Source organism: Rhinopithecus roxellana, chromosome 3 (assembly GCF_007565055.1).
Source record: "Rhinopithecus roxellana isolate Shanxi Qingling chromosome 3, ASM756505v1, whole genome shotgun sequence".
Lineage (NCBI taxonomy): Eukaryota > Metazoa > Chordata > Mammalia > Primates > Cercopithecidae > Rhinopithecus > Rhinopithecus roxellana.
This window is the reverse complement of record NC_044551.1, coordinates 102,555,798-102,572,281: the sequence shown is the minus strand read 5'-3', so window position 1 is coordinate 102,572,281 and position 16,484 is coordinate 102,555,798. Positions and strand designations below refer to the sequence as shown.

The 16,484-nt window shown below is 37.4% G+C and overlaps 1 protein-coding gene across 4 annotated transcripts in view; it reads right to left on the bottom strand.

Moving 5' to 3' along the window:
* The window catches only part of CEP120 (centrosomal protein 120), a 76,614-nt gene that overhangs the window by 58,345 nt on the left and 1,785 nt on the right, over positions 1–16,484 (bottom strand). For all 4 annotated transcript variants that reach the window (XR_004056363.1, XM_030927418.1, XM_010367484.2 and 1 more), the window contains 3 exons: positions 13,083–13,239; positions 10,951–11,065; positions 7,058–7,199 (listed from right to left, as the gene is read on the bottom strand). Coding sequence is in view for 3 of the 4 variants with exons in the window: in XM_030927418.1 (XP_030783278.1) it covers positions 7,058–7,199; positions 10,951–11,065; positions 13,083–13,239 (414 nt within the window). In the remaining variant the exon portion in view is untranslated. The remainder of the gene's footprint in view (positions 1–7,057; positions 7,200–10,950; positions 11,066–13,082; positions 13,240–16,484) is intronic.

Below are 16,484 nucleotides of genomic sequence, written 5' to 3'. Positions count from 1 at the left end.
ACAATTTTGGAACAGAAAGAGCCAATGCAGGAAGTAGGAAAACCTGAACTGGGAGGAATTGCTACTAGCTTGGTGTGGACCAGCCTGAGAGATAAAAACTCTAGGGGGACCCAGTCACAAGGGAGCCCCAAACTTTTGTGACTTTTACCTCCAGGAGCTCTACCAGGTCCTCACAGTGAATATCAGAGAAAAGTTCCCTCATTCTTCTGGCATAGGGAAGAGAAAAGACAATTCTGCTTTTGTTAACAAGACCTGCCCTCGGGAGAAACTATTTGCCAAAACCTAACCTGTTGAGGTTCTATCAGAGCTTAACTGACCTGGGAGAAGAGAAATACCCAACTCCAGCTGCCTCTGGTCTTCCATGCAAGGGAAGGGAATACACAACTCTAGCCCCTCCAGACACTCTGCCTCATCTAAGGGGAGAAAAAACTGAGAAGCAATGGTGAAGTTCAGACCCAAGGGGCACAGGCTCAGTAAAAGACTGAGACCTAACCATAAGTCTATAGAATGCTTCCCCTTCCCCACTCCTGACCACTACATTACTAAGGTCTATTTATAGCAGTTCCTTTTGCCCCATACATCATGCCTGGCTTGCAACAAAAAATTGCAAGGCATACTAAAAGGAAAAAAAAAACCAGAAAGAAAAAACACAGTTTTGAAGAGACGAAACAAGCATATGGCAGGAATGTTGGAATCATCAAAACAGAAAACATTTTTTAAACTATGATTAATATGCCTTATAAGGATTTAACAAAAAAAGTAGACAGTATACAAGAACAGAGAGACAATGGGAGCAGAAAGATGGTAAAGTGTAAGAAAGAATAAAAAAGAAATGCTAGAGACAAAAAAATACTATAACAGAAATGAATGACTATGAGAATTGGTTCATTAGTAGATGGGACACAGGCTGAGGAAAGAATCTCTTAGCTTGATATGACAATAGGAATTTCCAAAACAGGAACATCAAGAGAAAAAAGACTGGCGGGGGGGGGGGGGGGGGGCCGGGGGAGGAGGAACACAGAACAGAACAGAACATCTCAGAACTGTGAGATAACTAAAAACGGGGTAATAAACACAGACTGGGAATACCAGCAGAAAAAAGAGAGAAAGGAACAGAAGAAATATTTGAAGCAATAATTACTGAGAATTTCCCCCAATTAATGACACACCAAACCACTGATTCAGGAAGCTCAGAGAACACTGAGCAGGATCAATGCCAAAACAAAACTTGCTGCTAGGCATCCCATATAAAACATCATCAGAAAATCAAAGCTAAAGAGAAAATATTGAAAGAAGTCAAACAGGAAAAAAAAAAATTTTACTTCTAGGAGACCAAAGAATTACATCCAATTTCTCAGAAGCCATGCAAGCAAGAAGGGTAGAGTGAAGTATTTACAATGTTGAGAGAAAAAAAAAAAAAAAACCACCACCCTAGAATTTTGTGCCCCGTTAAATTATCCTTCAAAAGTGAAGAAGAAATAAAAACTCTCAAATAAAAATTGAGGGCATTCGTTGCCAGTAGACCTGTGTGCAAGAAATATTAAAAAGCTCTTCACAGACAAGAAAAATGGCATGGGTAAGAAGCTCAGATCTACACAAAGAAATGAACATCATCAGAGAATAAATGAAAGTAAAATAGAAACTTTTGTTTTTTATTCTTAATTGATCTAACAGATAAAAGGTTCTTCAATTATGTGTGTGTGCACGCATGTGCGTGTATGCTGATGTGTAACCGAAATGAAAGCAATGATACAAGGGACAAAAAGGAGGGATTAGTAATATTTTATTTTAAAATACCTAAAACAACCTGTGAAGCAGAATAGTGCTATCTGAAGCTGGACCTTCAAAGTAAAAGCAGTATACTGTTATTTGAAATTTGTAAATGTATAGTGCAAACTCTAGGGCAACCACTGAAAAAGTAAAAAAAGAACAAAAACAAAAAAGTATAACTGATATGCAAGAAAGAAAATAAAATTAAAACCACAAATGTGGGAAAAGAGTAACAGACAAAAACAGGACTAAGGAACAAGAGAAACAAATACAAAACACTAACAAATAAGGTTATTCACACAACATATTAATAATCACCTTGAACATCAATAGTTTAAATGTACTAGTTAAAAAACAGATTGTCAGAGTGGATCAAAAAACAAGATCCAACTATATGTTATCTACAAGAAACCGACTTTAAATATAAAAACAAATATAGATTAAAAGCTATACTAATCAAAAGAAAATGGTAGGAGTTATATCAATTTCAGATAGAACAGACTTCAGACCAAAGAAAGTTAACAGGGAAAGAGGAATATTTCATCATCATAAAGGAGTCAATTCTCCAAAGAGACAAAATAATTTTTAATGTGAATGCACTTAACAGAGTATCAAAATACATGCAGCAAAAACTAACAGAACTGCAAGGAGAAACAGTTGAATCCAACTTGGAGACTTTAACACACACTATCAAAAATGGACAGATCCAGCAGGCAAAAAATCATTGACATAGTTGAACTCAACATTATCAATCAACTGGATGCAATGGATATCTATAGACCACTTCAAACAACAGCAGCAGAATACATATTCTTCTCAAGCTGACATAGAAAGTTCACCAAGACAGAGCAATTCTGGGCCATAAAACACATATGAAAAAATTTAAGAATAGTAATCATGTCTGCTGTCAGGCTACATAAACTAGAAAATCAGTAATGGAGATAGCTGGAAAATCCCAAAATACTTGGAGATTAAACAACGTACTTCTAAATAAAACATGGATTAAAAAAAAAATCTCAAGATAAATTTAAAATATCTTGAACTAAATGAAAATGAAAACACAACAAAAATTGTGAGACACAATTTTTATTTGAGAGTTTTTATTTCTCCACTTTTGAAGGATAATTTCGCTGGGCACAGAAATTGTGACATGCAATGAAAGCAGTACTTAGAGGAAGATTTACAGCATTAAATGCATACGTTTGTTAGAAGAGAAGATCTAAAATCAAACATCTAAGCTTCCACCTTAGGAAACCAGAAAAAGAAGAGCAAATTAGGTCCAAGTAAGCAGAAGATAATAATAAAAATTAGAGCAAATCAGTGGAACTGAAGACAGGAAATCAATAGAGAAAAATTAACAAAATCAAAAGCTGGTTCTCTGAAAAAATAAATAAAATTAATAAGCCTCTAGCCAGGCTCAGTAAGAAAAAAAAAAAAAAAAAAAAGGAAGAGAAAGGATACAAATTACCAATATCAGAAATGAAAGATGGGATCACTATAGCGACTATGGGTATTAAAATAATAATAAAGGAATACTACAAAGATGTCTGGGCCCACAAATTTGATAATCTAGATGAAATAGACCAATTCCTTGAAAGAAACAATATGCCAAAACTCATACAAGAGTAAATAGACAATCTGAATAGGCCTATATCTATTAAAGAAATTGAGTCAATAATCAGTAACCTTCCCAAACAGAAAGCACCAGGTCTAGAAATCACTGATGAATTCCACCAAACATTTAAGGAAGAAATTATACCAATTCTCTATAATCTCTTTCAGAAGATAGAAACATAGAGAATACTTCCTAACTCATTCTATGAGGCCAGCATCATCCTAATACCAAAATCAAAAACATTACAATAAAGAAAACAAAAAATACAGACCAATATCTCTCATGAACACAAATGCAAAAATCTTCAACAAAATATTAGCAAATCAAATCCATCAGTGTATAAAAAGAATTATAGGCCGGGCATGGTGGCTCACACCTGTAATTCCAGCACTTTGGGAGACTGGGGTGGGAGGATCACTTGAGCCCAGGAGTTTGAGACCAGTCTTGGCAACATAGGGAGATTCGATCTCTACAAAAGTTTTTAGAAAGAAAAATATACACATGATCAAGTGGGATTTATCCCAGATATGCAAGACTGATTCAACATTCGAAAATCAATTAATGTAATCCATCACATCAACAGCCTAATGAAGAAAAACAAAATCACATAATCTTATCAATAGATGCAGAAAAAGTATTTGACAAAATCCATTATCTATTAATGATAAAAACTCTCAGTAAACCAGAATTAGAAGGAAACTTCCTCAATTAATAAAGCATATTTAAAAACCTGCAGCTAACATTATACTTAATGGTGAAAAACCTGAAGCATTCAAGATCAGGTACAAGACAAGGATGTCCCCTCTCACCACACCTTTTCAACATCATACTTAGAAACTTACTAATACAAAAGAAAAGGAAAAAGTATACAGATTAGGAAAGAAAAAATATAATTGTCTTTGTTCACAGAGGACATGATTACATAAAAAAGTCTGTGGAAAGAATCAACGACGACGACGAAAAGAATTTTAAAAAAGGCCAGGTGTGGTGGCTTATGCCTGTAATCCCAGGACTTTGGGAGGCTGAGGCAGGCAGATCACCTGAGGTCAGTAGTTTGAGACCGGCCTGGCCAATGTAGTGAAACCCTCTCTCTACTAAAATACAAAAATTAGTTGGGCATGGTGGCATACACCTGTAGTCCCAGCTACCTAGGAAGCTAAGGCAGGAGAATCGCTTGAACCCGGGAGACAGGGATACGGTAAGCCAAGATCACACCACTGCACTCCAGCCTGGGTGACAGAGCGAGACCCTGTCTCAAAAAAAAAAAAACAAGCAAAACACACACACACACACACACACACACGAGATTATAGCAAGGTTACAAGATACAAATACACAAGTCAACAGTTTTCTTATATGCCAGCAATGAACAAAGAAAATTTACATGAACACCCCCAAAAATAAAGAACTCAGATAAAAATCTAACAAAATATGTAAGATCTATATGAAGAAAACTATAAAACTCTGATAAAAGAAATCAAAGAACGAAATAAATGGAGTGCATGTTCACAGACAGGAAGACTCAATATTGTCAAGATGTCAGTTCTTCCCAACTTGATCTACAGATTCAACACAATCCCAATAAAAATCCCAGCAAATTATTTTGTAGATACTGACAAACTAATTCTTAAGTTTATATGGAGAAGCAAAAGAACCAGAACAGCCAATTCAATATTGAAGACAAAGAATAGAGTCAGAGGACTGGCACTGACTTCAAGTCCTACTTGAAGCTACAGTAATCAAGACAGTGTTGCACTGACAAACAAATAGACAAATAGATCAATGGAACATAATAAAGAGACCAGAAATAGACTCACATAAGTAAAGTCAACTGATCTTTGACAAAGGAGAAAGACAATGCAATGAAGCAAAGAAAGTCTTTTCAACAAATGGTGCTGAAACAATTGGACATCTATATGCAAAAAGTGAATCTAGACACAGACCTTACGACCTTTCCAAAAATTAACTCAGAAAGGATTACAGACCTAAATGTGAACTGCAAAACTATAAAAGTCCTAGAAGATAACAAAGGAGAAACCTAGATGGCCTTCGGTGGTGGCAACGATTTTTCAGATACAACTACAAAGGCACAATCCATGAATGCAACAACTCATAAGCTAGACTTCATTAAAATTTAAAACTTCTGCTCTGGGAAAGACAACGTCAACAGAATGAGAAGTTAAGCCACATACTGGGAAAACATATATGTAAAATATATATCTGATAAAGAACTATTATCCAAAATATACAAAGAACTCTTACAATTCAACAAGAAAATGAACAACCCAATTTAAAAATGGGCCAAAGACCTGAGCAGACACCTCAAAGAAGATATACACACAGTAGGTAAGCATATGCAAACATGCTCAACATCCTATGTCATTGAGGAACTGCAAACTAAAACAACGAGATACTATGATATACCTAGTAGAATGGCCAAAATTCAAAACACTAACACCACTAAATTCTGGCAAGAATATGGAGCAACAGAAATTCTCACTCATTGCTGGTGGGAATGCCAAATAGCACAGCCACTTTGGAAAGTAGTGTGGATATTTCTTACAGAACTAAACATACTCTTACCACATGATCCAATGACTGAAATCCTGGAAATTTACCCAAATGAACTGAAAACTTCTGTCCACATAAGAACCTGCACACAGATGTTTACAGCAGTTTACAGTAGCTTTATTTATAATTGCCAAAAGTTAGAAGCGACCAAGACGTCCCTTAGGAGCTGAGTGAAAAAATAAACTGTGATACATCCAGACAATTGACTGTTACTCAGCACTCAAAAGAAATGGGCTATCAAGCCATGCAAAGACATGAAGTAACCTTACATGCACTTATGACTAAGGGAAAGAAACCAATCTGGAAAAGGCTATATACGAAATTATTCCAACGATATGACATTCGGGAAAAGGCAAAACTATGGAGACAGTAAAAAAGATCAATAGTTGCCAAGGGGGCTGGGAGGAGGGAGGAATGAATAGGAGGAGCACAGATGATTTTTAGGGTAGTGAAACTACTCTGTATGATACTACAATAGTGGATACTACGAGTCATTTACATTTGTCAAAACCCATAGAATGTACAACACCAAGAGAGAAACCCAGTGTAAAACTATGGACCCTGGGTGACACTGATATGAATATGTTCATGCACTGTAGCATCACTACTCTGGTGTGGCATGTTGACAGCAAGCAGGCTGCAAATACGTGGGGACAAGGAGTATATAGGAGAACTCTCATTTCTCTCTGCTTAATTTTACTGTGAAACTAAAACTGCTCTAAAAAATAAAGTGTATTAATTAAAAAAGAAAAAATGCAAAGGTTTTGTTAAACTACAGTTGAGTTAATAAATAGAGAACAGCATGACCATTTTGGGCTTTCCTGTACTCATCTTAGGAAGAAAATTGTCCTAAGTAGCAAATTTTTAAAACTATACAACATTGTGCTTTTTTCTATTACATAACAAATAAAGAAAAAACTGTCCTAAGATTTGTAAACAAGAGCTAAGAGCAACAAGTGCTGCATGTGTAGCAATGTCACAACAGTTGTCTGATGAACAGTTTACACCCTGCATATATCTCCCTATAACACTCCCCCTTCCTAAAGCTCTAGTCCAAAGATGGAACTTCTTAGAGAATGTTTTTAGAGATGATGCACAAACCTTTTCCATCTCGAGGGGGAGCCCCCTTTGCTTTAAAGCTATCCACTGGTGCCTTTGTATCGGTTTCCAAAGCAATACTTATCTGTATCTCAGACTTGAATTTGGTGTATTTATTACTCAGCAACTGGTACCATTTTGGTGCCTAGAGAATAACAAAATAACAAAACACCTACTAGTTAATAAGGGAAAAAAAATATTGGGAAATGCTATATGGTTCTAAATAAATTTCTTGTAGCTTTTCAGTACTTTATTCTCTATAAACAATGTTTTTTCACATTTTTCTCAAAACAAATTAATCCTCCTTAGGAAGCCATCAACTGAATTTTCCTCTGGAAAAACTATGTAGAAGTTTAAATTGTTTTCTTTGCTTGTCTTCTATGCTTCAAGAGGTAAAATATTAAAAGGAAGAAAGCATAATATATTTCTTTCTACCTTTCACCTTATATCCCCAATCTCACTCCATCCCTTAAGCAACACAAAAAACTACCAGTTTTCTAATTCCTTAACCTCTATCTTCTCACATTTTAAAAGTATACCTTTTCTTTCTGCCATAGACCTGCTTCGTTCTGCTTATATCAATAAGCAAAGGAAAATCTTGGATGGATGGCTCATGCCTGTAATCCCAACACTTTGGAAGGCCGAGGTGGGTACATCACTTGAGTCCAGGAGTTCAAGACCAGCCTGGGCAACATGGTGAAATCCCATCCGTCTCTACTAAAAATACGAAAAATTAGCCAGGCATGGTGGTGCACACCTGGGAGGCTGAGATGGGAGGATTGCTTGAGCGTGATAAATTGAAGCTGCAATGAGCCATGATCGCACCACTGCACTCCAGACTGAGCAACAGGAGAGAGACCCTGTTGCAAAAAAAATAAATAAATTAAGAAAAAGAAAAAAGAAAATCTTATTAGTGTTAATAGAAAGCATTAACAAAATACTAAAGTCAAGGCCTGATGGAAGAGTGGTGGATTATGAACCAGGTACTTGACTGATATTGAAACAAAACCCTTCTTACAGAATAAAGCATCCTAAATTATTTGAATATCCCCACTAGACCAACCTCAGAAATTCTAGTACTCAAGACCACCTGAAAAATATCATGCCTACATATATTATTAGTGCAGGAATCACTGATCAGTAGGAACACCATCTCAATACTTGGAAACAGCATTTTTTAACTCTGATAATTTGTTATATAAAGATATAGTAGGCCGGGCGCGGTGGCTCAAGCCTGTAATCCCAGCACTTTGGGAGGCCGAGACAGGCGGATCACAAGGTCAGGAGATCGAGACCATCCTGGCTAACACGGTGAAACCCCGTCTCTACTAAAAAATACAAAAAACTAGCCGGGCGAGGTGGCGGGCGCCTGTAGTCCCAGCTACTCCGAAGCCTGAGGCAGGAGAATAGCATGAACCCGGGAGGCGGAGCTTGCAGTGAGCTGAGATCTGGCCAGTGCACTCCAGCTTGGGTGACAGAGCGAGACTCCGTCTCAAAAAAAAAAAAAAAAAAAAAAAAAGATATAGTAGATGGTGCTTATATTGTCTTTGTTGTATAAAGACATTAATAAATGGTGCCTATACTGCTATTTTACATTCAAGTCATGTTTGATAAGTAAAACAGAATTAAATAGGCCATAGGTTTAAATAAAAATCAACAACCTATTTTTTAAAGATAAAAACGCATAATACAGTTGATGTATTTCTTATGACAAATATGTTATAATTTTGAATATAAGCCTGAAAGAAAGATTTCCAGCTACTCAGAGAATTGATGACTTTTTCTGTTACATAACTCAGAAAAATAAATCTGGATTTTTTTCTGTTTATATTTATTTACAGAGAATCAATTTATTTTGAATTTCAAATATTGTACCATCCAATTTCAAATATTTATGCTGACAAACAGGAGAGAATAAGCAATACAACATTTGGTTTAAATAACTGAGCCATTTCTCCCTAACTTTGATTACAAATATGTTGACAAACTGTGCTAAAGGACAAGGGGACAAGGAATGCCAAGAGTATTTAGAGGCATGACCTCATCCCTCAGATACCCTCCTAAGAGGATTTACCTTCTCTGCAACTAAACTGACTGCAGAAGTGTCTTCTAGACACTTGCACATTACATGAGAGAAGGTGGTTAAGAGAAACATCAAGAGCCCCATCAAGGCCCAGGGTCTAAAACTAAAGAAGGAAAAACCTTTTCAGGATAAGATTTAGGGGCAGAGAGGTAATGAGTACCAAGGATGGGAGGAAAACAAATCCTCTTTTAAAGCATTTTAAAATTGTAGTTTCTTTTAAATTATTCCAACCTTGGGCTAGGCTGACTGATCATATGCAAATATCATTGCTATCAGCAGCAAAAACGTTAGTAAGAGATAAATTTTTCTTCACAGAATACCAATTTAAGATTCAAATCAAGAAAGGAGTTTTAAATAAAAGAGAAGATATTATTTTAATTTTTTAACTTTTTTTCCCCCGTAAGAAAATTATGACCCAAGACAAGCCGAAACATTGCAAGGGAGGTTTCTAAAGGCAGTCACATACGAAAAGGGCAGAAGAGACTCAAAGCCCTAAGCAGCAGCCGGGCGCAGTGGCTCACGCCTGGAATCCCAGCACTTTGGGAGGCCCAGGCAGGCAGATAATGAGGTCAGGAGTTCGAAACCATCCTGGCTAACATGGTGAAACCCCATCTCTACTAAAAATAAAAAAAATTAAAAAAAAAAATTAGCCGGGCGTGGTGGCAGGCACCTGTAGTCCCAGCAACTCGGGAGGCTAAGGCGGAAGTATGGCGTGAACCCAGGACTCGGAGCTTGCAGTGAGCTGAGATCGCACCACTACACTCCAGCCTGGGCAGACTCCATCTCAAAAAAAAAAAAAAAAAAAGCCCTAAACAGCACCATGTTAAATAATAAAAGTCACTATTATCACAGGAATCAGGACGATTCTGAGTTCCTTTTCTTGGGAGTAGTGGGGCAGAGAGAGAGGTACTGGTTAGATAACATCAAGTGTGTTTCAATAAGTTCACTTGCTCTGACTGCTATGTAAGGAATGCAAGAGCAGGAAGCAGGGAGGCTATTATAATAGCCAAGGCAAGAAACAATAGCAGCTGAATTTGGAGAGGCAGCAGTGAAAAGCAGAATAGCAGAGAGATCAGGAGGGAAAAAACTGGAATAGGTGGTTATAGGGGAAGGAAAAGGAAAAATGTCAAGGAAGACTTCTGTATTTCTAACTTGTATAACTGAAAGGGGAGTGGCGACAATTCACTGAAGCAGGAAACATTGGAAGAGGATGAACCACCTTCAAAAGGAAAGCTCAGGGGCTAGGCATGTTAAGTTTCTGAAAATAGCAACTTGGATACAAGTGAGTTCAGAGACGTTTTTTGAGAAAGACAGTTCTTGGCCAAGGAAATGATTAAAATGTTGAGATTTTCTAAATCTAATTCATAAACTAAAACATAAGAACTGCCATACTGACTGGGTGCAGTGGCTCACGCCTGCAATCCCAGCACTTTGGGAGGCTGAGGCAGGCAGATCACCTGAGGTGAGGAGTTTGAAACCAGCCTGGCCAACATGGCAAAACTCCATCACTAAAAAGACAAAAATTAGCCAGGCGTGGTGATGACTGCCTGTAATCCCAGCTACTCAGGAGGCTGAGGCAGGGAGAATTACTTGAACTTGGGAAGTGGAGGTTGCAGTGAGCCAAGATTGTGCTACTGCACTCCAGCGTGGGTAACAGAGACTCCATCTCAAAAAAAAAAAAAGAACTGCCATATTGGCTCAAGCCTATGATTGATCAGGTCTAGTATTTCATGTCCTTTTCATCAATCTGTTATCGACTGAAAATAATCAACTGTCTAACGTAATCATTAGCAAAACATCAAAAGGGCAATACCTGCTTTGTTTCTTGAGCGGTTCTTAAATCGAGAACGATGTAACCTATGGTTTCCTTGGCTGAAGTTATAGGATCCAAGGCAAAACATTGGAGTTTGATAGGAGTACGTTGTAGCCTATAACAAAACATGTGATAAATAAAATGGTTTTTGCTTAATGAACTTTCTGTTAGCCTTGAAAATATTACCTATTATCAAGATACTTATAATTTTGATGGATAAAACTGTATCTATTTTATATTGTCTAAAAAACTCTTCAACAGGCAAGAACTAGGCCACGTGCAATGGCTCACACCTGTAATCCCAGCACTTTGGGAGGCCGAGGCAGGCAGATCGCAAGGTCAGGAAATCGAGACCATCCCGACAAACATGGTGAAACCCCATCTCTACTAAAATACAAAAAAAAAAAAAAAAAAAGTTAGCTGGGTGTAGTGCCACGTGCCTGTAATCCCAGCTACTCAGGAGTCTTAGGCAGGGGAATCACGTGAACCTGGGAGCCATCATGTAGGTCAATGTTTCTCAAGCTTCTGTAACGTGTAAAACTTTCTGAAAGTAAAAAATTACCATGAATTTTCAGGACCTATTTTATTTTTCTTATACTGTAACATATATAAAATTAGAAATACATGCTTATAGCTCTTTTGTAGCTAAAAAAACAAACAGGAATACAAAATAAATTAAAATTTAAATTAATAATTTAACACAAGACAATATTCTGAAAGAATGATATTGGCTTGTTTAGCATGGGCTCTGTTTTAGTTGGGAACCCCTAAACTGGCTCATGCATTAAGCTGAATAGATTTTGCCACTGCTTTTATCTAGTGGAATTATTATAGAACTGCGCTTAGCACAAACTCATCACTTATAAATTCAATTTATCTGTATTTTCTCAGCCTACAACAGAGTGGTACTAACCTGGCACTAACAAAATGGAAGTCCTAACAGCTCATAGCAGGACTCCATTACAGACACCACTAAAAGGAAATCCAACATTGATATTCTCTAAAGATGCAATAATTCTTCAACTAAATCCATGGACTACTCTAGCAATAGAGGCAAATTGAGTTTTCCTTGCTTTCCTTTAACTTTCCATTTTGATTTAATTTAGTACTGAGAACAAGCAAGTATTAAAGTGATAACATGTTTCCCAGAAGAAAATATATTTTTAATCCTTTAATAAATAAGAGTATTGCTTTTATTGTTGTTGCCTGCTTCCAGTCACAGAGTTCACAAAAAATATATACTATAACTTTAAGTCTATTTTATATACTAATAAAGTGGTTTTGTTTAAAATCAAACATAAATTAATTAGAAAGAAACCTTGATAGAATTACTTTCATAGCTTTTCACTGGATACCCCTCTATATATCCTTGGCAAGCCAGGTAAATATACAACAATTAACAGAATTAATGAATTCCAACCCTATTTAGCACTGAGTAGGTATCATCAAGGTATTTCTAGAACATCTACCATCTCACACATTAGGAAAAAAAACCCCAAACAGCTCAGTGTAAGTGTAGTGTAAAAGTTCAGGCTTTGGAGCTGGATTGGCTGGGCTCTACCACTACTAAGCTAACAGACTCAAAGCAAGTTACTAATACTTAACCTATCAGGCCTCAGTTTCCTCACCTATAATACAGGGGAAATAAAAATACCAGCTTCATAGTGTTCTTCTGATGTTTAACTGTTTTTGTTGCAAAGCACTTTAAAAATTTCCTGTCACATTAAAAAAAACACTCAATAACTGTAATTGTTACTATAACATAATGAGATACAAAATTTATAAGTTGAACATTCCTGATTTGAAATGCTCCAAATTCTAAAACTTTGAGTGCTGACGTAATGCCACAAATGGAAAATTCCACACACAAGCATTTAACACATACTTCATTTTATGAAAAATTTATTTAAAACATTATGTAAAACTACCTTTGACTATGTGTATAATGTAAAACACAAATAAATTTCATGTTTAGACTTGGGTCCCATCCCCGAGGTATTTGATTATGCAGATATTCCAAAAATCTGAAACACTTCTGGTCGCAAGTATTAAATACTCAACCCGCATTTATTTATAACAGCCTGAAAAACAAGAAACCAATAAAGCTACTTTAAAATGAAAATGATAATCACCTGTGCTGATGAAGTGCCTTCCTGTCAATTTCCCAGGCTAACTCAGTAGCAAATTCTGGCTGGTCAGTGTGGTCCACAGGATCAGTAGCCAACTGTTCTCCATCAAACTTTGCTTCCACTACAAGCATATGCTTTGGACGTTTGGGGAAATGGCGACCTGGAGAAACAGAATATACAGATTAATCAAAAGTGTACAAAAATCAAACAGGATCACTTAGCATGTGTTTTCTTGTTTGGCTGTTTTTTTTTTTTTTTTGAGATGGAGTCTTACTCTGTTGCCCAGGCTGGAGTGCAGTGGTGCAATCTCAGCTCACTGCAACCTCTGCCTCCCAGGTTCTTCTCCTACATCGGCCTCCCGAGCAGCTGGGATTACAGGCGCACGCCACCAAACCCAGCTAATTTTTGTATTTTTAGTAGAGACAGGGTTTTGCCACGTTGGACCTCCTGACTTCAGGTGATCTACCCGCCTCAGCCTCCCAAAGTGCTGGGATTACAGGCATGAGCCACCATGCCCAGTCTAGCATGTGTTTTTTAAAACCAGTATCTGTTAAGTGTGGTTGACATGCATTCCATAAGCTACCTCACTAATGCAGGCTCACATATACACCCACCTTCATAATTCATAAGAAACATGAATCAAATGGAAAGCTATAATTTACAAATATGTGCTTCTCAAACATTAGTGTGCACATGAATCACTTAGGGACCCTGTTAAAATGCAGATTCTGACTCAGTAGATTTAGGGTGGGCCTAAGATTCCACATTTCTAACAAGATCTAAGGTGATGTGAATGCTGCTGTCCTTGGTTCACACTTTGAGTAGGAATGATCTCAACAACATCTGGAATTAAAGACTTAATGTGATTACATGAATTTTAGATATTACTATAGCAGTACTTTAATAGAGAACAGTCATCTGAAGAGCTGGGAGATAAATTAGTAAAAACAAACTTGTCTGCATCTTAATTTTTCCATTAACTCAGTTAAGAATACTTTCCTGGTGAAATCCTGTCTCTACTAAAAATGCAAAAAATTAGCCGGGCGTGGTGGCAAGCACCTGTAGTCCCAGCTACTCAGGAGGCTGAGGCAGGAGAATAGCTTGAACCCTGGCAGCAGAGATCACAGTGAGCCGAGATCGTGTCACTGCACTACAGCCTGGGCAACAGAGCAAGACTCCATCTCAAAAAAAAAAAAAAGAATACTTTCCAAATTAGCTAAAGAAAAATAGCCACATGGATTCCTTCATTCTATTCTCAAGGACAACACTGTATACTATCAAGCAATACACATCACTTTTCATTTGTACTGCTAAACTCCATTTCATCAATGTTTACTGAAGACATTCAGAGTCAGGTATTATATCAGATGGTGGAGTGCAAAATGAGTAAAATAGAGGACTTGCTCTAAAAAACCTGAGGGTCTAGTTAAGAGAAACAACCAAAAAAACCGAAAACAGGAAGCTAAAGAACATCAACAAAGAAACACTAAGAATCTTGCCCTGAGTCAACTTGTCCTCCTGTTTATAAATCGGGTAAGGTGGATCCTAGTGAGGGGAATTTTATCCACTGATTAATAAAGAAATCCCTGCTGCTACTCAGCCTGGCGCAAGCTACTTGTGGGGGAAGTGTAGGAATTAAGCTGTTAAAAAAGACCGTGACTGCTAACCTTGTGAGTTTAAGCCTGAGGTTCTCACTGAAACTCTGTATTAGGAGTGTTAACACACATCACACAGCTCTCCCAACTAGCGTTCACAGAGGCCCCTCTCAGGACCTCATTTCTGCTGCTCCAAAAGATACCCAGCTTCCCCAAAGGAAATGTCATATATGTCACAGAACCTATATTTTCCATATGATTAGAACCAACAGCTTCCAACAAGCTTGAGAACAGAGGATGTGAAGTGGAACAAACAGGTGCCTGCCTCGCAGCGGACAATGATACAGAGAGAATAGAAACCATCTTCTTCATCCTTGGAATCTAATACATAGCCCAAATTTTGTTCATGGTAAAAGCTTAACCATTTTCTTTTGAATAAAGGGCATTTCTAAAAGTGTAGTCAAGAAATTGCAAGTAACTCTTAAGGGCTATAGTCCCGAGTCCTCCACCAAGCCGAAGAGCTGGGAATACATGAGGGGAAATGAGACTGAAAAGGTAGGCAAGAGGTCTACCACAAAGGGCCATGTATGCCATTCTGAGAAATACAGACATAACCCTTTACGACACTGAAGGACTTTAAGAAAATCAGATTTGCATTTCAGAAAGATTATCCCCAGTGAGTAATGGAGGAAGTCTAGATGTTTCTGGAAAGGAAGAAAACATTCAAGAATCAGACTATTGAAAAGATTATTACAATAAGTTAGGTGGATGATGAGCGCCCCTTACCAAGGCACTCAAAATGGAAACTCATTCATTCAAAAACTTACATGTAGAATCTATTATTATTCAGAAATAAAATCAATTTTACTTGGTGACCATTTAAGTTAGAAATGGAGAGTGAATCCAGGCTGAGGATGACTCCTAGGTTCTTGGCTTGAGGCAACAGCATGGTTATGATGAATGGAAATACAGTACAAACAAAAGAAAAGAATAGTTTGGAGGAAGGACCACATGCTAGTTTCGGGTATGTTTGTGGTAACAACCTGACATCCTTGACTCCAGGTTCTCTTCCTTGCACACTGCTACTAAACTGAACTCGAGAAAAGCATTCTATTTAGGAATACATGCTGCCAACCTATTTCTTAGAACATTAATTCTAAACTGGGTTTCAAGGCCTATTTGCTCTAGTTGTACAAGCTCATTTCTTACCACGACATTTCTAAATATTCACCATGGTCATCTTGCTGATCTTTTCAATGTTCCACCCACCATGCTCACCCTGGCACAAGCTACTTGGTTGGGAATCAAGCTGGTCAGAAAGACCTTGACTGCTAACATTTTTAGTTTAAGCCTGAGGCTCTCACTTGAAACTTTGTATCAGGAATACTAACACACATTGCACAGCTCTCCCAATTAGCACTAACAGGCCTCTCTCAGGACCTCATTTTCTGCTGCTCTAAAACTAGCTTCCCCAAATGAATTGCATGTACGTCCCGGGTTGTCAGATCAGCCTGGGTTGTCCATAGAATTCAACTGTCACATATCTAAAGCTCACTTATTACTTAAAGAACTTCAGCCATCCCGCCCACCCTACCCTCAAACCTATATTTACAATCCATATCACATATTTTAAATATTATATTATACCCCAACATATTGTGTCCTGTGATCTCCCCACATGGACAGACCTCTACATCCTTGGAGGGAAAGTAGATATTTGTTTTCTCATAGCATGGTCAGTTTTAAGTCTAAAAAGTGTTGTTAACCAAATTTTAAGGTTATTTCAGTCCTGCGTTTTTAAACAATAAGT